Source organism: Cyprinus carpio, chromosome B25 (assembly GCF_018340385.1).
Source record: "Cyprinus carpio isolate SPL01 chromosome B25, ASM1834038v1, whole genome shotgun sequence".
In the NCBI taxonomy this organism is placed as follows: domain Eukaryota; kingdom Metazoa; phylum Chordata; class Actinopteri; order Cypriniformes; family Cyprinidae; genus Cyprinus; species Cyprinus carpio.
The window spans coordinates 22,862,795-22,890,527 of record NC_056621.1 but is presented as its reverse complement, the minus strand read 5'-3'; the positions used below and the strand labels follow the sequence as shown (position 1 = coordinate 22,890,527).

General features: G+C 36.6%; 1 gene segment (V, D, J or C); it reads left to right on the top strand.

Annotated features, from left to right (window-relative positions):
- LOC122142474 lies at positions 1–27,142 on the top strand. The segment is given in 2 exon segments: positions 1–137; positions 26,813–27,142. Coding segments are annotated over 2 exon segments (372 nt in total).
- Positions 27,143–27,733: the final 591 nt, after the last annotated feature.

Sequence of the window (27,733 nt, the reverse complement as noted above, 5' to 3'; positions counted from 1 at the left end):
GTGTTTATAGTGCTGTGAGTTTAACACTTCATGACTGAGAGCAGAACAGAACACAATCTTCATCATCACACAAGACACAACAACAACAATGAACAACATCATCCTCATCATCTGGACCATTGCAGCTTTTATTCAAGGTAAGAAATAAACAATTTGACACTAGTGTTGCTGTTTTTGTTAAAAAAAATATATATGTGATGTAGTTTTAAACACTAATTGATTTTATTTTCTCTGCTTCAGAATCCAGAGGAGTCACTCTGACTCAACCTGAAGTTAAAACTGTCCAGCTCGGTCAAACAGTGATAATAGAGTGTCGTATAGATGTAGGGATATACAGCAACGACTTAGCCTGGTATCAGCAGAAACCTGGAGAAACTCCTAAACTCCTCATTTCTAACATAAACACCCTTCGGTCAGGAACTCCATCTAGATTCATTGGCAGTGGAACTTCCATTGTTTTAACTCTGACCATCATTGGAGTCCAGCCTGAAGATACAGGAGATTATTACTGTCAGAGTTACCACTACATGGGTACTAGGCTGTTTCACACAGTGATAAAGAGTCGTACAAAAAACCTCCGTCAGTCAGAGTCACAGTGACTGCACTGATACAGCTGAGAGACACTGCAGCTGCTGATGGAGGATGACAAACAACACAATGAATGACAGTTGTATCAATATTTAAAAATGTATTTATAAGCTATACTAAGTAAATGTAATAGAATCACATATCACTTAGTAGATTTCCACATGAAAATATCCCTATTAAAAATAAATATACTAAAATGTACTTGAAATACATCTATGTCATGCTAATTATACTAGACAAAAATTCTGTATACCCTGCTACTGTACTATTAGCATACTAAAACTATTATACTATAAAAGTCTGCTAAATTGTAATTATAATTACAAACTAATTTTGTACTTAATGCACTTTATTTGTGCAAAAAGTAGTGCTGAAATCAAACTAAAAATAAACTGAAGTATATTTGATTGTGCTAAAGTGGAACTATTGCAAGTATATATACATTGTGCACAAGTACTCCAAATAGACTTTAATTATAATTTTACGTCCTATGTCTCTATCGACATGTCAGTAAGCATGTTAATAGATTTGATTTTGAACTATACATAGTATGTATAAATGTTTTAAATATATCATTATTATTATTATTATTATTATTATTATTATTATTATTATTATTATTTTAATAGAGTAGCTTTTTTTTTGCACAAGACACCAATGTTTTGCCACAAAGTCGACAGTAGGGGAGACTGGGTATGGTTGTGCAGCCTTGTCTCATTGTTTATAAGTAGCTATAAATACTGTACGTAACATTTACAAGCACAAAACGTTCATTTTTGGTTTTATTGATGCTAAAACATACAATTTAGACACATTTAAACATTTAAAACGTATAAAACACTATATATTTTTAGCTAAAACAATATTTGCGTATCTTTTATATAATTACGGATTTTTGGACCCCTTAACCTAGCCTTAAACCTACCCATTTTATAGCGAATATGCATTTTTATCATTTTATCAATAAGCGATTTAGATGTTAAGCCCCCCCTTAACCTACCTCCAAACCTTAACCTACCCATTTTATATTGAATATAAAAGGATATAAAAAGTAACTGACCAAAATATCCTGGAATTGACCATTTTGGTAACAATCAAAAATATTATTTATAAGCATTAAAAATATTTTTATATTCGCTAATCCCACTCCTACCTCGAAACCCCCAACCATAACTAAATTCTGTACATTATAAGGAAAAACACATGACAGACAGATGCAATTGCAATCATTTATTTATTGTAAAAAATGTCAAAAGCAGTACCAAAATTAATCCAAATGATGATAAAAAAAATCACACAGAACAGAATGAAATTGTTATAATTTCATATTAAGTAAACGAGTAAACAATTGAATTAATAATGGAATTGAAAACATTAGGCCATTGATATGAAAACTAAAAACAACAGTAATAAAATTAATGTCGCAATTTCAATATTCATAAAAATTCATTTTTTGCTGTAGTCAATACGGGATTATTGTATGTTTAAATGCTGAAAATAAATCAGTATTGTACGTTTTAGTGCCTGTATAAAGGTAAGTAAATGTACATTTTGTAGAACCACATTTTTATTTCAAAATACTGTGACAAAGTGTCAAGTAAGGCGTGGGCAGCAATTTGATAAATGATGTGAATCACCTGGAGCAGAGAGAATGGAGTGATTTGATATACTGTAATAGGCTGATGATACATGGGGCATGTTTCAGACGAGACTGAAGGAGCAGGCTTGCTTGACACTTTTTTTTTTGTGAATCCTTTTGTTGCAGGATGAATGAATTGTTGGTTGGACAGAGGACTATGTGGTCGGATGAATGATTTATTAGTCAATGTGTCCATGTGAATGAATGTGGTCATGTTGCACTGTTCACGATCGAGAGACTGTGTTGGTGTGTGTATACAGGGACACCGGTTTATGTGAGGAACAGATCAATGGACATGACAGATGGACATCACTTCAGTATTCATGTTTTTATTATTGTTTTGTAATTTTATTATATTGTATTGTGGGGGAGTTTTGTTTAGGTGGGGGGGAAGCAAATTGTGTTAAAGGTTTCTGTAGATGAAACTTGCAGCAGTACACATGATTTTTCAGGTTTTGCCGTGCTGCACGTGTGTTAGGAGTAAAGTGACTCACTACTGAGATTATGAATTGTGGGTGGGGTTTTGTAGCGTGTGTTTTGATTAATTTTATACTGCTGTTTGATGTTAGATACTCAGTCAAACTTAAAATTAAAAATGTGTTAATAAAGGTATTCCTATTTCCTTATTCTGGTTGCGGTTGCTAAGACTCCATATCCCGGACCTAACCTGGCTAAGCAAAGGGGTGGCTGCAAGTTAATTGAACTGTTGAGCTCATTTAGTCCCGTGTAATAAGCAAAAGAGATAACCCAATAAATATTACAATACATACAAATTATCATGAGATCACGCTGGTCTGTAACATGGGGAGAGTTGTAACAACACCACTTCCACCTATCAGGGAAAAGCTAGGAGTCCTGTGATAATTTCATTATTTACCCACTTCCTCCCCGATCTTATATGAATGGTTGTCAAAGCTGTAAATAGATATATGCAGATTTTATAAAGGGGGGAAAAACTGATTTCGGTGTAAGAATCAAATTTTTGACAAACTATATTGGTAACACTTTATAATAACTGCACGCTATTAATCATTAGTTAAGCATTAGGAAACAGTTAATTCATCATTTATAAAGCATTAATAGACATTAATAAGCAGTTTATAAATACAGATATAAAATGCTTTATACTTGATTTAAAAGAATATCTATTATGTATTTTAATAAGTGTTTTTTGTCATACTTTATTAATGATCAATTTATCATTTCTAAATGAAGTATAGCATTATTTACACACCAGTTATAAAGGAGTTGTCAGTGGTTCATAAGATCACTTAGAAATTGTAAGTAAATGATTAATAAACTATTTAAATATGCATTCATACATCTTATTTTTCACACATATAGTAATAGGTTACTTTAGAGTGTTATAAATGGTTTATTAACATGTATTTCTACTGTAATTCATGGTTAATTCAGGTAGTTATAAAACATATGTAGTTGTTAGTTAACTATTTTTGTGAGCTCATCTAAAGTGAGGACTATTTATGCCTTGTAAAGCTTTTACAAATGACATTTAAAGGTTGTTAATATTTCTATGTTCTGTATCACTGTGTTGTGTTTGTTTTCATTTTCCTGTTTAGAAGATAACTGAGCCTTTAAATATCCTTTATAAATGGTTTACAAGGCATAACTAGTCCTCACTTTAGAATGAGCTCACATACATAGTTAACTGACCCACTACTAAATGCTTTATAACTACCTGAATTTACTACATTTACTTACAATTTCTTGTGATCTTCATGAATCACTGGCAACTCCTAAATAACTGGTTTGTAAATAATGCTATACTTCATTGAGAAATGATAACTTGATCATGGAATAAAGTATGACAATAAAATATTAAACACATTATAGATATGCTTTTTTAACTCCAAGAATAAAGCATTTATATCTGTATTTATAAACTGCTTATTAATGTCTATTAATGCTTTATAAATTATGAATTATCTGTTTACTAATGCTTAATTAATGATTAATAGTGTGCAGTTATTATGTCTATTAATGCTTTATAAATTATGAATTATCTGTTTACTAATGCTTAATTAATGATTAATAGTGTGCATAAATTGCAGATTCTCAGGCAAAAATGTGATGCATTTTGTAAACTGCTAATTTCAAACCATTATGCAAATACAGCTAACTAAACATTGGATGACAGGGGTAGGGTAAGTTGTCACACATTTTAGCATTCCCTTACATAGAACTGAGAACTTTCAAGTTGTCTATATGGAGCCTGCTTTTTTGGCAGCTCGAAGAAGGAGGTGTTGTTGGTGTGTTGTGTATTATGTTTTTTGTTGATCCAAGTCTGCACTCTAGGGTTAAAAACATTGGTTTGACACCATGGTGAATCTGATTGAGAAAATTCATACATAGGCACAATATCTCACTGTCACGCCCTTGGACTCATTATGATGTGTGTTTCCCTCCATGTGTTCCGTGTCAAATGGTTATTGTGTCATTATGTTCAGGTGTGTCTTGTAATTAACCATGAATCAGATCAACAGTTGATTCAATCATTCAGAAGGTCAGTATGACTGGGGGGGGGGGGGGGGGGCTGAGAGTCTCAGTGTGAACAAAACCTCATCTCTCTCCCATTAGTCTCCATTAGACTCATGTTCAGAGGAATAAAGAGTCAAACAGTCAAACTCGTATTTGAGTGATTGTGTTCCTCTCAGAATAGAGCAGCTCCATCAGCAGATGTTCAGCGTCCTCACAGGAGCTTCATGATACAGTAAAACTACACAGAGTCAACACACAGAGAACCAATAGTGATCTGTTTGTTTCAGTGGTTTGAGCTTCAGAATCTGACTACACAGAATAGATTCATAATTTCCTTCATCTGCAGGGTGTTTTCATGGTTCACTGAGTGACATTTGATTATCAAATATGAGTTTGAGTTCTGGGGCCTCGTTTATAAAAACATGCATTATATATTCTGAAAATATCCCTGCAAACCTTTTATAAAACCTTTTATACACACAAAAATGTTTTCTAATGCATCCCACTTTATAAATCTCAGTTCATTTTGAATTCATGCACAATGTAAACAAACACAACCAACCTACAGAATGGCCACAAATGTCCCTTGTTGTTCAGAAGAAGTACAGCACTATGGCCATGGATAAGAAAATCCAAACATATATTTATTTAGGAAATCATAAATTCCAGTGTCATACTTTTCACAAAGCATATATTGTATGGTAACATTTTATAATAACTTTCGGTAACACTTTATAATAACGTTCAGTTATATTCATTTATAAAATTATTAGTTAATGATGAACTAATTATTTACAAAACATGACTATACATTCATAAATGATTAATATGTGATATATTAACATTTTATTAATGTTTTATTAATTCAGTTGTAAGTCATCCTTTATAAGTAAGTTAGTTAATGATGAACGAATCATTTACAACAACATGGGACATATGTTCATAAATGATTAATGATGAGTGGTTAATGGCTAACAATTTACAAATGTGTTGTAAGTTATCTTAACAAAAAGTTCAAATCATGAAATAAATCAAAACTGATCATTAGTAGATGTTTTATTAGTTGATACATTATTTATCACTTATAAAATCATTGAAGTATTTCTGTTCAAAATTGTTTTGTATAATTATCTCAATAAACAATTGTTAATCATGGAACAAATGATGAATAAACCATTTGATAAATGAATCAGTATAATGATTTATTGGTGAATTTGTTAGCTGGTCTGGAGTGTTCAAAAGCACAAACATGTAAGGTTAGGGTTAACGAAGCACTATTTTTAAGAGAGTAATTCATTTGTTTTGAAGTTGATAAACATTTATAAATGTCTTAGTCAGGTGATTTCCAGTGGGTTGTGTAAAAATCCTTTCACCTCATCAGCACAGACTTGTGTTCTGTGTGGGTTACAAGTGTGTGGATCTAGTGATGAGTGAACCTCTCAAACCGCTTTTTAAATAAAAACCTATTCCACTCCAACGAAGCTCACATCAGAGGTGCCACAGAGTTAAAGACTCCATGTGTGTCAGAGAAGACACTTCAAAACAAATGAATTACTCTCTTGTACTCTAATCTGATACTGATCATTTCCTAATGGTTTATTCATCATTTTGTGTTCATTATTAAACAATTGTTTATTGAGATAATTATACAAAACAAATTTTGACATAAAATACTTCAGTGATTTATAAGTGATAAATAATGTATCAAACTAATAACTTATAACCATAAACCTCTACTAATGATCCGTTTGATTTATTTCATGATTTGAACTTTTTGGTAAGATAACTTACAACACATTTGTAAATTATTCATGTTAATGATATTCATTAACTCATTTATCAGTCTGTAAAGGTCATATATTTGGTCTTTGTTTGTTGTGTGACACTTCCTATTTGCACATCTTAAATATTTATTATTTATTAATGTTTTTTGCAGTGCAAAAATCTAAAGCGGAAAACTATTCATCATTTGTAAATGTTTTAACCATTTACTAATCATTATTACCCTTCAATGAGCATCGCGTCAGCATCATTTTTTGTGACAAAAAGTGACTAAATGAGCAGAATTCAACCTATTTTTAACATCTTTAAAAATCATTTTTATTAATCATTTGTTCACGACTTTTTTTTTTTGCAGTACCCAATCCTAAGTTGAGTTGAATCCTTATTTGTAAATGGTGTTATAAACACCATTTTTTCCTTTTTTTTTCTTTTTTCTCTATTGGCACTGGACTTTATCTGCTGTACAATGTTTGTGCAAAGTGTGGTTAGTTAAGTTTAGATTAATGTTTTGGTTTAAAGACATAACAAACATTTGTAAGTTGGGTGCAAAGCATGTTTTATCACCTCAACACTTATATTAGTATAACTAGTTTTTGGAATTGTTTAACAGAATATTCCTTAAATCATACTTCAACAAGAGGGGAGAAAAAAATTCAAGAATATTCTTCATTTTTCATTTATCAAAACAATGCAGTATAAACAGATTGAATCGCAATTGCCTTATACTAATCGAATTGACCCCTGTACACTGCGGACCCATCTTACCAACCCTTACCCCAACCTGATCCTAACTCTATCCGTATCACACCTCAATAACAGAACAAGTGTTGTGCATTAACACAAGCTTTTAATCATTGTGTAACATCTGATCAAATCATTTGGAGATTTTCAAGATGTGCATGATCATATGAGTTAAAAAAGTTGAATAACATTTGTAAGTATTTTAATTTGCAAGAAATTTAAAAATTATAAGGTAATGATTAATACTTTTAATCATAAAAAACTAACAAGCACATTATTTCACTTGAGTTGGACACATCCACATACAATAAAGGAAAAACTAGAACAAATAGCAATATAGCCAGTTTAAAGGGTTAGTTAACCCCAAAATCAAAATTCATGTCATTAATTACTCACCCTGCATGTTGTTCCAAACCTGTAAGACCTTTGTTCATCTCTCAAACACAAATTAAGATATTTCTGATGAAATCTGGAAAGCTCTCTATCCGACACCTCCTAGACAGCAAAACAACTGGACATTCCCAAGTCCAGAAAACACAGTAAGGAAATCAATAAAACAGTCAATGTGACATCAGTGGTTCACTTCAGTTTTGTGAAGCTATGAGAAAAAAAAATATTATTAATTTTATTATTCCTGTCAAGATGATCGCTGTCAATCAAACTGAACAGACTGCATTCAGTCACTTCTGCTGTCTGGACATGATGCGTTCTATTCGACCCACAGAAAAGATTTTACATTCTTTACCAGTGATAATTCTTGACAGGCATTCTTGATTTAGTCTTAGTTTTTTTTTATGTTGAGAGACGAAAAATGTTTAATAGTCTTAGTCACATTTTAGTCATTTGAGTCTTTCATAGTTTTCGTCTAGTTTTAGTCAACAAAAAGTCATTGCATTTTTGTCAACTTTTAGTCATTACTTTTAGTCAAACTGCAGTTACCAACATTTATTTTTGGTAGCTATTTTTATATGTAGTCTTCAAACAAAACTAGTCATTATTTCTTCTCTCTTTAGACCAAATCAGTTAAGCTTATGAGAGAAATCTGAATCAGAATTGAATTTGGAAAAATTGGAATAAATGACGACAATTTTCATTTTGTTAGAGATACAAATTAAACTTTTTTTTTCAGATACAGTAGGTACTTAAACAAGTATACATTCATTTAACATATTTTGTTTGTTATAACATTAATGACATTAATGAGTGTAATGGAGTTGAGGCAGAAGCCGAAGTAGAATCCATATGCAGGGTTTATTAAACAGTTTCCACAAATCTCAGTGGTCAGCTAAGGAAAAAGGCAAGCAGACTGGTTCGGAGTCATACACAAGGAGGCAGTCCGAAAAGGCAAACAGGCGAAAGTGTAATCCAAAAGAGTAGTCAAGAGAAACAGGGGAAAACAGGGTATACACAGGAGAACTAGACAGTGAAACAAACGCTTGGTAAGGCAGGGTAAACTGGCAATACTTTCGTGAAGATGCAATGTGGTGGCCAACTTAATATGGCCACCAAACATGAAGTAGCTGCAGAAGAAGAGCTCACAGTCAAAATTCGGGGTGAGAGCTCCCTCTGCTGGCATGGTGTTTACAGAACGGATAGGTACTTAATTAGGAACACTGTCCCTTTGAAAACAGAAGGTATGCATGTAATTCTGACAAACGTTCAGTTTTTACCCACCTGTTTACGTTCACTTAATCCATAACCAACTGTATTTACGTGAGATACTCTACACGATAGACATTTGGACTGCTGTGTGTGTATTTGAGCTCTGAGAACTGATCGAGTGCTGTATGAAACTGAAGAAGGGGAGCGTGTGTGAGAGAGAGAGCACTTCTATCAGCGCGATTTTGGCCTATCCCACCTTCACTAAGACCTCGTTTACACTGCAGATCTTGATGCCCAATTCTGATTTGTTGCCTATATATTTTTTTGGCTGTCCGTTTACACATTCTTTTAATTGTGACTCATATCCTATTCATGTGTTTATACTTGCCATACCATCTGAAACATCGTGCATGCGTTGTTGTCATTCCCCCCCTTTACCGCCTGTACAGTGTGCTTCCTCCTGAAGAATAAATGTGACCTGTGCTGACAAGTCACAATGAGCAAAAAAAAAACAACAACTGTAGTATCATTAATCAGGATATTCCTTGAATCATACATCAACAGAGACAAACCAGGAGAAAACAAATCTTTTTTTCAAGAATGTTCATTTTTATTTGTAATATAATTTTAATATTTTGAGTTTTGTTCCCTTAGTAATCAAACTGACCCCATACACTTCCTTAACCTTTTCAGTGGTGAGTTTTAAATATTCTAGCGGTCCCCCCCAGAGTGATTTTTTTTTTTTTTAAGACGACCGTTATTTTAAGAACGTTCCCCTTACTGTTTTCCATATGGCGACGTATCAGGCTTGTCGCGTGACACCCGCGTCTACAATAACACTGTTTGACAGATGGATTGTTTTATTTAGTTTTTTTTTTCCTTTTCTTTTTATGTTAAAATATTCACAAACTTTCATATACCATGTCATGAACAATCCGATATTCCGATTCATAAATGTGTAAATGATAGTGCGTTTTGTCCGTTTAAAAACCTTTCTAAATGATTTTTGGATTGTGATCTGTAATGTGAGACGGGCGCCGCCATGTTTGCTCGCGGGGGGCTGCAGTTCAGAGAGTCCTGACAGTCGCATTTACAGCACGTGAATTCATCGATTTCTCCTGAAATACAACTAATAAAGTGGGCCGATGAAAACTGGGTGAAGAATAGAGTGAACTTTATAGTAACTTACACTATGTGTGTATCTGATCTATGAATATAAAAACATCTGCAAATTTAAATTTGAATTTATTTATTGTGGGGGGGGGGGCTTTTGCTGCTTCCATAGACTTATGCCTGTATTTTTCAAACTCTAAATGTATTGTTTTTACTAGTACTTATATGTGGATTTAAAATGTCTGAAAACTAAAATATGCATTATGTGATTAATAATACTGCATAGTTGTGATAATATGACAAGAACAGTGCAGTCTCTCTCTGGCTCAGCGCGAAAACGCAGTTTGAATTTGGCAGTTATGCGACGTCACTCTGAAAAGTAAGATTTTCAAATCCCATATGTGGGACCGTACTCTGAGGGGCACGGAAATAAGAATCACATATGTGGGACCGTACCGCTCAAAAGGTTAACCAACCCTTAAACCTCTACCCATACCACCAAACCTGTCCCTAACCTTACCCACATTACACCTCAAGTGTTGCACCTTCATAAACGCTTTTAATCATTGCATAACATTTGTTAAAATCATTTGAAGATGTTTTAAGAAGTGATTGATCACATGAATTGAACGTTTAATGACATTTGTAAGTTAAAATCCGTTACATGAAATAATGGTCTGTTAATCATTAGATAATGCTTTTTTAATTATTAAAATAATAGTCAGTCCCACTTCATACTTGATGGCCTTAACTACTATTTACTTACATGAAAAAAGAAATTATATATTATATATATATATATATATATATATATATCTATATATATTATATATTTATATATATATATATATATATATATATATATATATATAATATATGAAGAAATAACAGTTTAATGCAATTTAATATAGTAAAATATATTGTAAATAGCTTAAACTTGATCTTAAACATATTTTGAGATATGCTTAATATATTTATTTGTTCAAATAATAATACATTAAAATGAGAGTTTAGTATAGCATAATTTAAATACACTACTGTAAGTATATTCAAAAAAAGCACAATTTAAATAATATTTCCTTTTCACCTGCTGGCGCTGCTTGACTACAGCAGAAGTGAAACGGTTGGTTTTTTTCAGTTCAGATCATGTAACCAATCAAACAGTGACTCTGGGAGTGTGGGCTGAAAATCTCATTTGCATTGTCAGGGGTGGAGTGATTGTGATCCTCTCAGAATAGAGCAGCTCTGTCTCCAGAGACCATGTTCAAGACCCCAAGAGCTTTATTTGGACTATATTTACTGCTAACTGATCCAGCTTCTGAAAAAAACACCTGGACAAACACTACATGCATCTTCATCTGTTAGTTGAATGATGTTGTCAGACACAAATGGAGTTTGTTGAGAAGCTTTATTGAATGGTGCAGCAAACACAGCAGCAGATTGAAAGATCAACCAGCCAGTGCTTTGACACTAGAGCTCTCTTTCAGTATTGAGTTGTAAATGACTACAGTTGCAGCACTAACTCATGTGAATCCTGCCTGACACAGGACACTCAGATACACTCATCTTCAGGAGAGAGCAGCGCTCACTGGAGAAACATCAGCACTGCGAGCGACTAACAGCGACTCTTGTGGAACGAGGCCTCATGAGGAGCTCCATCATGTGTTACTCTGCAGACGTACAGCTCTCCCGCTCCGTGCTTCCCAGCGTGCTTTGCTGAGGGTCAGGAGACGCTACTGCGGACGTCAGTACCTCTGTAGCGGGCCGTCCTGCTCGCTCTCTGCGCTGGTCACAACCCCCTCGGTGACCTCTGAGGCCATCCAGTGTCCAGCTCACCAGCGCCTCCCTGTGGAGAGTAAGAGCTGAGCAGCGCAGAGCAGTGCGGCTGAGTCTCCAGAGATCTGCAGAGAAGAGGGCGGCACGCAGAGACACTGAGGGCTTCACTGTGGGACCAGCTGCAGGAGACAAACCAAACACAACACATTCACAAACACAGAAGAAAAACACACTGCAGCTCCCAGCACCTGCAGCATCTTGCCCTGCAGCATTCACAGCATTTCAACAGGACTTTCAGTCAAAATCACAACAATCTCAACATTCATCTTATTCAACATCACTGACTGACATGACTTAATTCCAGTAATTTTATATATATATATATATATATATATATATATATATATATATATATATCCTGAGATAAAGTTAAGAATTTTTTATGCTAAATGTTCTACTCTTATTTTTTTTCTTTTGTTTACACTTCTCAAAATGTGATATCTTATTCAACACCTCTACAGCTGATATATTTATACAATATTGAAACTACACAAACAATATATACATTTAAATTAAACCTCATAAATGAAACATACTAAGACTGCTTTAAGTTTTTTTTATTTTTATTTTCAAACATAAAGATCTAATATTTTTATTGGATATATTCTCTTATAGAAGACGGTTGTTTTATTTCTATAGGGCATCACTTTTACAATTTTTCAAAACAAACTCCAGCAACAGTAGCAATCTGCTATCTTGTAAGCTCGAATTAAATTATATCATAAGATACTATTAAACTGTTAAAATCAGCATTTTCTAAATGTACATATATTTTTTAAATGTTTTTTTTTTCTTGTATTAAAAAAACTGCTTTATAAGAACAATGTGAGATTCAAAATCAACTATAAAAGTAACTACATCTATATTCAAATGTCACTTTTCATGTATACAATCTACGATAAAATATCAAGTATTTATAAACACAGTGTAAAAATGAATGAAGGAAAAACAAACCGGTGATAAATTAATGAACTCTTAACATTATGGAAATGTATTTAGAGAAGATTTGTGTGTTCAGTAGGAATATTTAAGTTCAACATTAAACATTCATTATGCATTTTTGACTGTTTTAACATTTTCTTATTTTTATTTTATTTTATTTTTTTATTTTTTATTAAAGTATAATATTTTTATACAGAAGAATTAATAAGACAGACAGACAGACTTACCGAGCACCAGTTTAGTTCCTCCACCGAAAGTCCACCACAATGATACAATCTCATGAAACTCTCGTACAAAAACCTCTATTCCACTCGAGTGAACACAAACTCCAGCAGAGAGAGAAACACTTCAACACACTGAGAGCAGAAACACTTGCTGCTGATGATATAGTTTGGGCAAAATACTTTTAAATAACAAATCTCTTTCACATAAAGTACATTAAAAGTGTTTGTTATTGCTTGCAAAATAATGTGATTCTTTCCATCAATTCAAGTCAATCAGATTGTGCCAAAGCAGCTTTACAGTGTCAAACAGGAAAATAGTGTGGTTGATAATGCAAGAGGACAACAGTAAACACTTAATTTTTCAGTTAAAGTCAGTTCATCATTGATTCAGTGATGTCATCATTGTCCAGCTCAGTTCAGTTCAAATAGTGTCTGTGCAATCAAGTCGACAATATTGCCAGAAATTAAGTGTCCCCAACTAAGCAAGCCCATAATCATAATCAAAGAGTTTATTAATCTTATTTACAATAGACTTGTTTCGGTCTGACTTTACAGTACCCTTTAGTTCTCATTCATTCTCTTGTTGTGTACTGACTAACACTTTTTTAAGGAAATTTATTTGACGATCTGTGACTCTGATGTGACCTTTGACCTCTTTTATCATGGATGGTGTGTGTGGAGTTTATCATAATGAATGTTTCTGTTCTTCATATACAGCATATACAGCTCAATCATATATGATTCACATAAACACCTGCAGCTTCAGACAAATGAATCAGTAGTTTTGAATTTATCAGATTTACATTGTTTCAGTGTAGACTCATTTGACACAATTATGAGTCCTGATGATTTTTATTCAAATGGAAAAAAGTCTCCATGAAAATATTTCCCATATAGTGACGTCAACATTATTTCAACATTAAAAAAACCCACAATGGATCATTTTTTTTATCATTTTTTTTTTATCATCTTTATTTTTTGTTTTATTATATGTTTTTTTTTTAATTTTTTCATTATTTTTGTTCCCCCGGTTACATAAAAGTAGTATATGATTTTAGTAATAACAAAACTAGTGTTTTTTATTTACAAATATTTTTAAAATGGTCTACACTTATGATATGAAGAATCCAGTCATTTCAGTGACCTAGAAGTAAAAATGAAAAAAAAAAAACAAAAAAAAAAAAAACAATGTTGGTTCCTCCTTAGGGTGGATACTTTCAATTAACAGATATATGAATCGTGCATGACTAGAATATATGAACACATTGTTTCTTCAGCTGCACTGGAAAATGAAAATGTTGCATCCACACTGATAGATGACAATATAAAGACATAATTTAGCCAAACAACAAACAAAACAAACAAGTATTTTACAATTATTCAATATGACATTATCAGTAAATTGTTTAAAAACATTACTCTGAAAGTAAAATATTATATTAGTTTGTCAGCAGCTCAAGCTGTTGTGAATCCTGCCCACTTCTTTGCATCGTCAGCACATGCTTCAGTGCTCTGAGTGTGTTTATAGTGCTGTGAGTTTAAACACTTCATGACTGAGAGCAGAACAGAACACAATCTTCATCATCACACAAGACACAACAACAACAACTTAAGAGAACTTAAGACATAAAACACGCTAATTGTATCAGGTTATTCATTTATATATTTTTAGACATTATTAAAGATTACATTTAGTAAAAGTTGAAATTTAAATGTTGATTTGAAGTGTCAGTTATTATTAAATCTGAACAAGGAAAGCATTTTGTTAGGCTATTCATATTAACTACAGTGTGATCAGTCACACGAAAGTCATCAGAATAAATATTGGCTCACTGTGACCAGAGCAATATTTTAAAACATAATATTGAGTGTTTACATACCATGAATAGAGACATTCTGTGGTTGAGATGTGTATCCTATTTTTAAAAATTGTCTGCATCGCAATCAGCAACTGGTAAACTGAGATTCAGTAGCTTTCCTGGCATGATAAAATGCTTTACCAAGCATTGAAAGCACTTCGAACCATTGGTGTTGAGCATTATCAAATTTAGAGGCTACAATTCATAGTTTTTAGTCACGTGACGCTAAAAACATCCATAGAATTGCAGCACAAGCTTGTCAATTTTCCATTTGTTTCCAATCCACAAATATTTCGATTTTTTGATGACCGGACTTATACATCTTAGTCGAACTCGACGACATCTCTAATTTGACAGTTTACTATCTGATCTCACTCAGTGACTCTAGGCTAGCTGCGTAGAACGGGACTGGAAGGATTCAGTGAATTTGGGTAATTTAGCCGCCAATCCATAAAATATTTACTTCTTTTGATGACCGTACTTACATCTTCGTCAAACTTTGCCAGAAATGCAGAAATAAGCCATAATTTTGTTTATTTCCAATCCATAAAATACAGAATCGTACACCGATGAGTTTTGAAATGCTGTTATAAACAGTTTCAAAATCCTACAAATGTCACTGAGCTGAAGCAGTTCTGTAAGGAAGTCTTACAGTCAAAACCAAAATGATTCAAACAGCAGATATAATTTTGCAGGACACGATAGTTCTTTTATGTAAGTGAGGATAGATAAACTGTGACATATTATACCCAAAAAAATCTTCATATAGTGGACTACCAGTAAAACTGATAAAAATTTGAGACCAAAAATTATTCAGAGACACTTGACCTGACCATGTTTTGCTTAAGTGTTTTTTTTTTTTAATTATTATTTTTTATTTTTTTTTTATTGCTAATGCTTTTTAGACAATTTGATGTGAAGATGTTTTTATTTTTGTTTTTTTTTGTATAAATAACTACAGGAAGTGTCTGGTTGCTGTTATTACTTGAAAATTTATTTATTTATTTTGTTTTTTTTTGGTTGGTGTTACTGGCTATTATTTCAATGGATCTTAATCCTAGTCCTGCCCCTGCTGGAGATGATGAAGCTGTTCTCCTGCATTTGAGTCTCAAGCAGGACGAGAGAATACTTCTTTGAAATAGAGACTGACACATCATGATCTCAGTGATTATTTCTGGAACCTGGTTGATACACTTTTATTATATAGCTATATATACAAAAACTAAAAAATACAAATGCACTAAATAAAATAATTTAATATATGTATTTCCCTTTCAATACTTCACTCATACTGCGTATGGGGAAAAGCTCCTTTTTTCCACGATACTGAAGCCTTTTTTCAATAACGCAGTGCAACTGCACGGCCATTGGTTTAATCTGTAAATCTTAATCTGTAAATCTTTAAACCAATGACAGCACTGTGTAGCTGCGCGAGCCTGTGGCGATGCAGCGCGCCAAAGCCCGCCAAAATGGGCGGGGCAAATGGCTATATAAGCAGGCAAATTTTCCACAGGAAATCAGATCTTACTCCTTCAGCGACGACTTCACTTCGCTGGATCCCTACTGAACGCCTTCGCCTTGAAAAGCTCTCGCCGTCGAAGAGGCACCACAGCGGACCAGCTGAGATCGCCGATCGCCTGCAGCACCAGCGCTCTTGCGGACAGCCACTCTCTAGCGCCGTTCCCGAGCCGCCCACTTCTCGCTTCCGGCCGCTTCTCAGCGGATCTCCTGCCGCCATCCGGAGATTCTAAAAGATGCTTTCAATGTCACTCGCAGCTTCTGAAATGGAAGATTGGGCCGGTGATTCTGACCCTGCCCACATGCCGTCACTTGATCCCATCGACGCCAGAGCTGGGATGGATGCCGAGCTTTTCCGCATCCTCTCCAAAGCCGTCGAGGAACTCGATTTAGAGTGGGCTCCCCCTGAAGAGCCAACGCGCTGCAGACTGGACGCGATCTCAGCAAGCGCCACAGATTTGGCCCTGTGTGCCAGAAAAAAACTGTGCTTGAGCGCCACCCTCTGGCTCAACTTGACTGAGATCAAAGAGAGCGACAAGGTGGCCTTTCTCGATGCCCCAGTCTCTCCATCCGTCTCTTCTCTTCGGGCCAGCTTTAGAGGGATTCACCGAGTGTTTCACTGCAGCACAGAAGTCGTCCCAGGCCATGCGACACTTCCTGCCCAAACACTCCAGCTCTGCCTCTGCCTCGAGTCGCCCCAGGACTGCGCCGACTCAGCATCAGAGCAAGCCTGCCCCTTCTACCTCACAGGCGGCCCCCCCATAAGGAGCAGCATCAGCAAGCTCGCCCCACTAAGCGCGCTAAACCGCCGAGACGTCAGGGCCCCCGGCCAAGGATTGTGCTGGACCCGACGCCCTCCAAATCTTCCTGATCGTTGGGGAAGAAAGAGGAAGGGGCAAAGTCCCGCCACGGCCGGACCACCCCAAAAGCTCTCTCGCCTGCGTGCTCTGCGACCTGGGCCCACTTTTATTGCACCCACGCAAAGCGCCATTATTATGGCGAACACAAATATTTCACATTTTCAAAAAGAGAGTTTTTCCTCTTCCACACTCGTCAGTGTTCAGGCCCCTGTTCAGCAGCCTGCTATCACACGCTATCCAGCCTCTTGTCACACGGGCCGAGGCCTAGCAGGCCATCCCCGGAGCGTCCAAGTGGGTTTTGGGGATAATAAAACACGGCTACTCACTGCATTTCACTGCTACTCAAGGCGACGCATATACCTGGCAGGACAAATCTGGGAGCAGACATGCTATCTCGGAGCAATGTCCCCTCAGACGAGTGGATGCTCCAAATCTGGGAGATTTTTGGGAAGGCAGAGGGTCAACAATTTCGCCTCAGAAAGCAACTCTCATTGCCCAACCTATTTTTCGAAGGACACAGATGCGCTGGCCCACAACTGCCCCAGCCTCCTTCTTTACGCTTTTCCCCCGATTGCTCTGATCCCTCAGGTCATCAGACGAGTCAGGGAAGACAAGCACAGAGTCCTCCTGGTGGCCCCACTCTGGAGGAGCCAGGTTTGGTCCTCGGAGCTATTTAGGCTTTCCACAAAAGCCCCATGGCTGATTCCCCTGAGGCGGGACCTCCTCTCTCAGGCGAACAGGACAATCTGGCATCCACAGCCAGAACTCTGGGCTCTGCACCTATGGTCCCTCGATGGGAGCCTTTAGCCTCCCCAGGGATGTGCTACACACCATTGCTCAGGCGAGAGCCCCCGTCTGCAAGACGCCTCTACGCCCAGAAATGGTCAGTCTTCGTTGACTGGTGCTCAGCACGAAATGAAGACCCTGTTGAGTGTGACATATCTCCAATACTGTCATTTCTCCAAGAGCATCTAGACAAGGGTCTCACCCCTTCCACGCTCAAGGTGTACGTAGCAGCAATCGCAGCATTTCATGCTCCTATCGCTGGCCAATCAGTGGGTTGAAACAGCCTCATTGTGCATTTCCTGAGAGGTTCTAGGTACAGGCACCCCCCCGCGTCCTCTCACTGGTCCCACTTGGGACCTTCACACGGTCCTCGGAGCACTCAAAGGACCTCCCTTTGAGCCGCTGCGGTCAGCTGACCTTCGGCCCTTATCGCTCAAAACCACTCTGCTATTTGCTCTAGCAAAGGTCAAGCGTGTTGGCGATCTGCAGGCCCTCTCAGTGAGTCCTGCATGCCTTGAGTTTGGGCCCAATGACTCGAAGGTCATTTTTAAACCCAGGCATGGCTACGTCCATAAAGTGCTCTCGACCCCGTTCAGAACACAGGTCATTTCCCTCTCGGCAATGCCCCCTTTGAACGAGAGCTGGAATTATTCTGCCCAGTGAGGGCTTTGAGGATATACATTGAGCGGTCACAGCCGTTCCGGCAATCTGACCAGCTTTTTGTCTGCTTTGGTGGCTGGGTCTTCGGTCTCAAAACAACGCCTCTCGCGTTGGATAGTCAACGCTATTGCTCTGTGTTACTCCTCTATGGGCCTTGAGTGCCCCATAGGAGTAAGAGCCCACTCCACTAGAGGGATGGCCTCTTCTTGGGCCTGGTCTAGTGGTGTCTTTATCAAGGACATCTGTGAGGCGGCCGGCTGGTCCTCGCCATCCACTTTTGTCAGATTCTATAACCTGGACATCCCGACCTTGCATGCTCAGGTCCTTTCGGTATGACAACGACGGCCTCTATCAGACTCCGTCATCATATCACCTCCAGGGAGCTAGCTCCCTCTTAGCAGTGTACTGTAAAGGGTTTGACGGCTCCGGCCCTCTCACTTCTCCCCTGGACCCCAAGGTGTCCAAGATAAGTCTTGTCGTTCCCTACCGTGGCACGGCGCGGTTGAATTCGTTCCCCATATGCAGTATGAGTGAAGTATCGAAAGGGAACGTACTCGGTTACGAACGTAACCTCGGTTCCCTGAGATACGGAATGAGTACTGCGTTATATGCCATGCCACGAGGCTGTGGCTTCAGTGTCGTCATTTCAGTCGTATGACCTGATTTCTTGTGGCGATTTGCCTGCTTATATAGCCATTCACCCCGCCCATTTTGGCGGGCTTTGGCGCGCTGCATCGCCACAGGCTCGCGCAGCTACGCAGCGCTGTCATTGGTTTAAAAAAGTTTACAGATTTAAACCAATGGCAGTGCAGTTGCACTGCGTTATTGAAAAAAGGCTTCAGTATCGAGGAAAAATGAGCTTTTCCCCATACGCAGTACTCGTTCCGTATCTCAGGGAACGAGGTTACGTTCATAACTGAGTAACGATTTACACTTTAAGCACTTAACTAAGTATTAAATAACAAAATAAATCACTAGAGAAGGCTGACTATAATCAGCTTGCTTCCATTTAATGAGAAAAGCATTCTCTTCACCTGAATTCGAAAAAAAAAAAAAAAGCTCTTCTGGTCTTCAGTGATATGAGGACAACATGGTTGATACACTTGAATTAGAAAAAAAGCTCCCTTGGAATTCATTGATGAAAGGTGTATGTTTTTGATAAAATGTCCAGTTTTGTGTGAGTGAAGGAATTCCACTTGCTAGTGGAGAGATTTGTGCTTGCGCATTACATGGATCACGTAACATCATGCACTCTCATTTGTCATTAAGATCACGCTATAGAAACAGCCTAAAATTAAGTGTAAAGGAAAGAAAAAAAGCGTCCCTAGGCAGCTGTCTACACATGCGAGGATCCGCCAATGCTAGATACAGTTAAACATTTACTAAAAAACAAGCCTATCACAAGATATGGGGGGGGGGGGGGGGGGGGGGGGGTTATCAAGGGGTGCCGGTGCCACCCCTACCCACGACGTAGACACCCCTGGTGCTCTGAGAGTGTTTATAGTGTTGTGAGTTTAACACTTCATGACTGAGAGCAGAAACAGAAACACAATCTTCATCATTACACAAGACACAACAACAACAATGAACAACATCAGCATCCTCATCTGGACCTCTCACACTGTTTGTTCAAGGTTTGTGTAGTAAAAATTTTAACAAAGATTTATACATACTTTACATGTAAAATATTAAACATTTACAGTTTTTCATTAATTTTCATTGTTGTTCTTTCTTTCAGAGTGTAGAGGACAGTACACTGTAACTCAAAATCCAATAATAACAGCAGCTCAAGGACAAGAAGTCAAAATAAACTGTAAAACCAGCAGTAGTGTGTGTGCTAGTAATAACTTATACTGGTACTTACAGAAACCTGGAGAAGCTCCTAAACTCCTCATATATTATGCAACATACCGTTACACTGGAACTCCATCTAGATTCAGTGGCAGAGGATCTAACACTGATTTCACTCTCACCATCAGTGGAGTCCAGACTGAAGATACAGGAGATTATTACTGTCTGAGTGACCACTGTCCTGGTAGTAGCCGGGTGTTCACACAGTGATAAAGAGTCGTACAAAAAACCTCCGTCAGTCAGAGTCACAGTGACTGCACTGATACAGATGAGAGACTTTGCAGCTGCTGATGAGAGGATCACAAACAACACAATGACTTTCAAGTAACACATTTTACAGAGATTATGTCATATGGACATTAAAATGAACTGTATTTATTTTATTTACCTACATTAACATTTGAATATCAGATCATCTGCTCTAGTCTGATCTGCATGAGGTCTAAATGTCTGGAACAATGTGCTCTGGACAGAAAAGTGAAGGGTTGAAGTTAGAGAACAGTTTTCTGAAACCTAAATGGAAATTTTCAACAGCTAATTATGCTCTTCGTGATGACTGTGAGGGAGGTGAATTTTTTTTATAACTCATCCGTTTAAATTATATTAAGCCTTAAAGTTCTGCATAATTAAGGGCTCAGCCACTTGAGTGACAGGTGGACTGCTGCTGCTGTCACCGCCGTCATGCTAGGTGGGCGTGGTTTCAGCAACCAGCTCTCGCCTTTTTTGCCCATTTTCGATTATACGGGAGAGACGCGTTGCCAAGATGGCGACGACTGTCTGCGCCCACTTTTGGCGTCAAAAACGCTTCTCAGAAAACAATGGGTGACGTCACAGACACTACTTCCATGTTTTTATACATGCCACTACTCAATCCGTACCGGAAACACGATTTGTACTGCACATGCGCGAAATTGCTTCCACTTCCAAATGTTTATAAACATTTACAATTTTGTATATCTTTATTGGCACTGGACTTTATCTACTGTAACAATGTTTGTGTAAAGTGTGGTTATTTAAGTTTATCTATGCTTGGTAAGGACATAACACACATTGTAATTTCTGTGCAAAACATGTTTTTATCACCTCAACACTTACATTAGTATACTATTGTGAACAGTTAAACATAATATTCCTTGCATCATACATCAACAGGAGGGGGAAAAAATCAAGAAAAAATACTTCATTTTTCATTTATCAAAAACAATGCAATATAAACAGATTGAATCATGTTCATATATACTAATCAAACTGACCCCCTGTACACTGCCTGAGCTCTTACCAACCCTTAAACCTGAGCCTAACTCTATCCGTATCACACCTCAATAACAGAACAAGTGTTGTGCATTAACACATCAAGCTTTTAATCATTGTGTAACATCTGATCAAATCATTTGTAGATTTTTCAAGATGTGCATGATCATATGAGTTAAAAGTTGAATAACATTTATAAGCATTTTAATTTACAAGAAATTTTAATTATTAGGTAATGTTTAATACATTTAATCATAAAACTAGCAAGCGCATTATTTCACTTGAGTTGTACACATCCACATACAATAAAGAAAAGCTAGAACAAATAGCAATAAAGCCAGTTTAAAGGGTTACTTCACCCCAGAATGAAAATTCAGTCATTAATTACTCACCCTCATATCCACCTTATTTTTCAAAGCAGAAGTAAGTTGTTTTCTGTTAATGTGCAAGACTTACTGGTTTATTAACCTCTGTTAGAGAAATAACGAGAAGGATAACAAAGTGCAGTAAATGATAAAACTGTTTGCACTACAAACCAGTGTGTTCATAATTAAAATAATACAATAAAATAATATGGTAAGACACACCAACTTGCTAGGTTTTTATTATTTTTTTTAATTCTAGACTAATTTGACACAATTATGAGTCCTGATGATCTTTATACAATTGAGAAAATAGGCTACATGAAAGGCTACATTATAAAATATTTTTATGTTGGAATCACACGATCAGACGAATGCTACTCACTTTATCTTGGTAAAACTCCTCTATTATCAGATACTTTCTCTTAGCAGATATCCATGCGTGACTAGAATATGTGAATATGTTATGAATATGCTATTTCTACAGCAGCACTGGAAACTGAAACATCTACATTGATATCAATATAATGAATTAAGACTAGTGTCACATCAGCCAGACTCAACAATTTAACAAAACAAATATTTTACAATTAATCAATATGTAATTATCAGTAAATGGTATTACTCTAAAAATAAAACATTATATATAAAGAGAGCATATTAGTCTTGTAGCAGCTCAAGCTGTTGTAAATCCTGCCCACTTCTTTGGATATGTCAATATTTCTAAGTTAAAATTAATTTCCATCCTCCACTTTCAATATAATTTATATTGTATAGGGTTCTTACCATAAAAAATAAACTGTGTAACAGTCAGGGCCGTAGTTGGGGTTTGCGGGGCCCCAGTGCAGGTTGTACCAGTGGGCCCTGTTTGAAATTGTTTAATTTGTTTGTTCGTTCTATTTATTTATTTGTGCTATTTACACAATGTTTTAAAGGGTAAGTTCAACCCAAAAATGAAAATTAGCCTGTGTTTTTACTTACCCTTGAAGCATCCTAGCTGTACGTGAATTTCTTCTTTCAGACGAATCAAATCGGAGTTATATTTAAAAATTGTCCTGGCCCCGCCAAGCGTTTCAGTGGGGGTAAGCGGGTGTTTGTTACGTTTGAAATATGGATATTTTTCTTACAAAACGTCTGGATTTGCTACAGAAGGCCTTTATTCGCCTCCCGGAGCCATGTGTGAGGGACGTCGTTATTACAGATGCGCACAATTTATTTCACGTCTTCTGAACTGTTGACAACAAACAACCACTGACACACATTGAAAGGCTTGGAGTGGGCAGGGTTCGTCTGAAAGAAGACAAAGTCACATACACCAAAGATGCTTCTAGGGTGAGTAAAACACAGGCTAATTTTCATTTTTGGGTGAACTTACCCTGTAAGTTTTTTCAAGTTTGTAGGTGTGCAGGTACAGAAACCGAATAATCAAATGTAAAATAGCACTGCATACTCTTCACTGTAAAAAAAAATAAAATAAATATAAAATATACAGACAAACCAAAATTTATTCAGACACCTTCAACATTTCTCACATTATCACAGTTTAGAAAATGCTAATAAAATATGACAAGAAATCCATCTTGATAATGTCAGATAACTTTGATAGAAAAGTATGTAATGGATTACAATCAACCAAAACTTCAGACCAACTGTTAGTATGACAATATTTACACAACTAGCAATACTCTGTTGACCAATTACCGAGCAATGCTTCATTTTGTTCAGTCTGGGGTGTAAAAAGAAAAACACTTAAGCAAACCATGGTCAGGTCAAAGTGTCTGAATAATTTTTGGTCCCAAATGTTTTATCAGTTTTACTGGTCGTCCACTGTATGAAGAATTGTTGAGTATAATATGTGTCACAGTTTACTTTATTTTCTATCCTCAGTTACATAAATGAACTTTAGTGTCCTGCACCCACTAGTAAAGTTATATCTGGTGTCTGAATAATTTTTGGTTTGATTGTGGATTAATTCTTGTTAAAACTACAAAGTAATTCAGTCAAGAGCAGTGAGTGATTTTCTTTCTTTCATTTTCTTGGATTAACATTACAGCAGCTAGTAAATTATGTGCGGTCACTTTAAGAGACAATGCATCGATTAAAATTATACACATCAGATTTCTTTCTCCACTGTTTACTTTCACTTAAGACATAACCAACAGTTTTTTTCGAGGATACTCTCCAAGATGGGTATTTTGACATAATTTTGTCTGTATTTGTCAGTACAAGAGCAAGAAAGTACTCTCTTCATGCACCGCCTGCGGGAAGACATGTTGCTCTGCGTACGTGGGTGCTGAATTGGCCTCTTTCACATCTTTTGCATGTTTAAACTGTGATTTGTATGAAATGTTGCTCGGTTCGGTGTTTCTGTCCGTGAGACACGGCTCTCTGCGTGCACACCGAACACTGCACGCGAAGACTCAGTTGAGTTTTTCCGCATCTTGTGTTTGAATGCTTTAAACTCTTTTGAATGTTTAAATTGGCAAGGCTTAAAAAGACATGCAAATGATAAGCTTTCTTGACGATGTGCAGCAGTGGCCCGTTAACTGTCTTGAGCGTCTTTTTAGGCTGGACCCAGCCAGTTGGTTGAGATCGCCGGGGGGGGGCCCCCCTCCGTCGTGGGCCTTTCACCCCACTAGCGACGGCCCTGGACGCTGCTGAATTTGGGGTCTAACGGTCGATTTTCCGGTTTGAGGGTTAAATACAACCGGAGCTGAATGGAGGTGTTGATGTCGTGTGAAGTCATGTCCTCAACATTATGAAAAATATCCCTGTTTTTGAAAGATACAACAGCAAGATTTGCACGTTACATTTTTTCTTTCTTTTTTTATACTTTGTAAGTGACGCGCCGAGTTAGACAATTGTAATAACACTGCAATAAATATAGGTCTACCTGTTTCTACTAAAAATAGCTTAACGATGTTCACCTTATCAGCAAAACTGCATAAATTTATTTGATTTGAATTGTTTAAATAACTGAAACACTATTTGTATTTTGGAAGTGGATGAGATCAACTCTCTTCTTAAATATTTATCTGAGAACTATTTTAAACAGTTTAGTTTTTAAAGGATATATTGATATATTTATTCTAAAACGCGTAACAAGAATATTGGATGAATTTTAGCAATAAAAATTTATGTATGGCACAAATAGCATTTATAGTCCGTATCTCATATTTCTTTAACATCTTGTACCTTTGACGGTGCTAAACATGGTGTCCAGTGGATGGTAATATGCACGGAAATGAGATGCAGATGAGGTTATGCTTCGTAAAACCCGGCTGTAAGCTCCATATTTGGTTATTTTGGGGAGGAGACGGGGTGGAGATGCACATACACACAATCTTCCCCTGATGGGATTTATAAAGGGATTTTTGCGCAGGTTCTGCGTATACATGCTTTTATAAATCTCTGAAAACATTTGTGCTTTTGTGCGTACGTACACTTTTAGGATGAAATCTATGGAAAGTTTTATAAATGATAGCCCAGCTGAATACTGTTCATTTTATCTACCTATTATCATATCAGACAATGCTGATTACAGAAAAAAATAATCCTTGTTTTTACTAAACAGTTATATTAGTGATTGTTAGGGTTGGGTATCGATAACCTGTTCCAAACCGGTTCTGAATTTCCAAGAATGATAAGACACGTGCATTTTAATGTGATCTGAAATGATCTTAAACGACGCTGGAATAAAAGAACATGCACACTGTTTGCATGCAGCGCACACATCTGAAGCAGAGCACAGAGAACAGCGGTGTGGGTTCCCGGCTTGTGTCTGTTCTCACACCGTGCTCTGTAGAAAAGGCAGTTCCGGGCCAGAGCTGACTTCTCTTTCACTCGTGTGATCATTTTGCAGTCGTTTTTTGTCTTAAGTGGATGTCAACAGATGAGAAATAAAACTAAGCAGTGGTTTCTAAATTTATGTCAATTTCTGTGCCTGAAATTTGTTCAGTTTTATTTTTTATGCTATTGCTAATTGATTTATTGCTACTAATTTATTGCTGACTGTTTATTTTATGTCTATTTCTGTGCCTGAAATTTGTTCAGTTTTATTTTTTTTTTGCTGCAGAGGTTTTTGTTAAAACCAAAACCAAGTTTTCTGTAGGCTGCTGCTTTTTTCTCATGTTATTCAGCTGCAACAGAACACTTCGTAAAATGACAGAATAAATATGTTTGACATTTAAATGTTTGACTTAATTTTTTTAATTTATTTTTTTATCTTATTGGAACTAAAACTAGGAATCGATAAGAATCAGAATCGATAAGCAGAATCAGAATCAGATTCGATAAGATTCAAACAAAACCCAAACCTAGTCCCTGTAAAAATTATATTTTCTATATTTTTATTGCATATGAGTTTGTTATCAGCTCAAGTAGTGTGTAAATCCTGCCCACTTCTTTGCATCGTCAGCACATGCTTCAGTGCTCTGAGAGTGTTTATAGTGCTGTGAGTTTAACACTTCATGACTGAGAGCAGAACAGAACACAATCTTCATCATCACACAAGACACAACAACAACAATGAACTACATCATCATCCTCATCTGGACCACTGCAGCTTTTATCCAAGGTAGGATGTCTATTTTGATATTGTAATATGATATATATGATATAATATGTTATTATTGTTTACATCAATTTAATATTCTGCTATTAAGAAGATTTGCAAACTAATTTATTTTATTTTATTCAGAATCCAGAGGAGTCACTGTGACTCAGCCTAAAGTTAAAACTGTCCAGCTCGGTCAAACAGCTTCAGTAGAGTGTAGTACAGATCCAGGAATATACGGCAGCTACTTAGCCTGGTATCAGCAGAAACCTGGAGAAGCTCCTAAACTCCTCATATATCAAATAAACACCCTCCAGTCAGGAACTCCATCTAGATTCAGCGGCAGTGGAACTAGCTACGGAAAAGATTTCACTCTCACCATCAGTGGAGTCCAGACTGAAGATACAGGAGATTATTACTGTCTGAGTTACCATGAGATCAACAGTAAAAGTGTGTTCACACAGTGATAAAGAGTCGTACAAAAACCTCGGTCAGTCAGAGTCACAGTGACTGCACTGATACAGCTGAGAGACACTGCAGCTGCTGATGAGAGGATCACAAAACACACAATGAATGACAGTGCATCATACATTTCACAGACTATTTATTTATATAATATAATTATATATCACTTACTAGATTTCACACTGTCTGGAGAAAATGTTCCACCATGTTAACAGTAACAGTTTAACCTCTTGGCAACCTGTGTGTGACCACAGAGAGTGACTATATATTTACATTTACATTTAGTCATTTAGCAGATGCTTTTATCCAAAGCGACTTACAAATGAGGACAATGGAAGCAATCAAAAACAACAAAAGAGCAATGTATATGTATATAAGTGCTATAACAAGTCTCAGTTAGCTTAACCGCAGTACACCTACCCACATAGCAAATGTCTTCTGGCCCAGATCCGGGCCAAACAATCACTTTCCCTCGGCCCAAGTGCCACAAAGAATGACGGCCCCTGAAGTGGCCCAGAACTAGATTAAAGACAAGGGCCAGACATGGGCCATAACCAGCCTGAATCTCAGCCAGTTAATCACCCTGAACTGGGCCAAAAC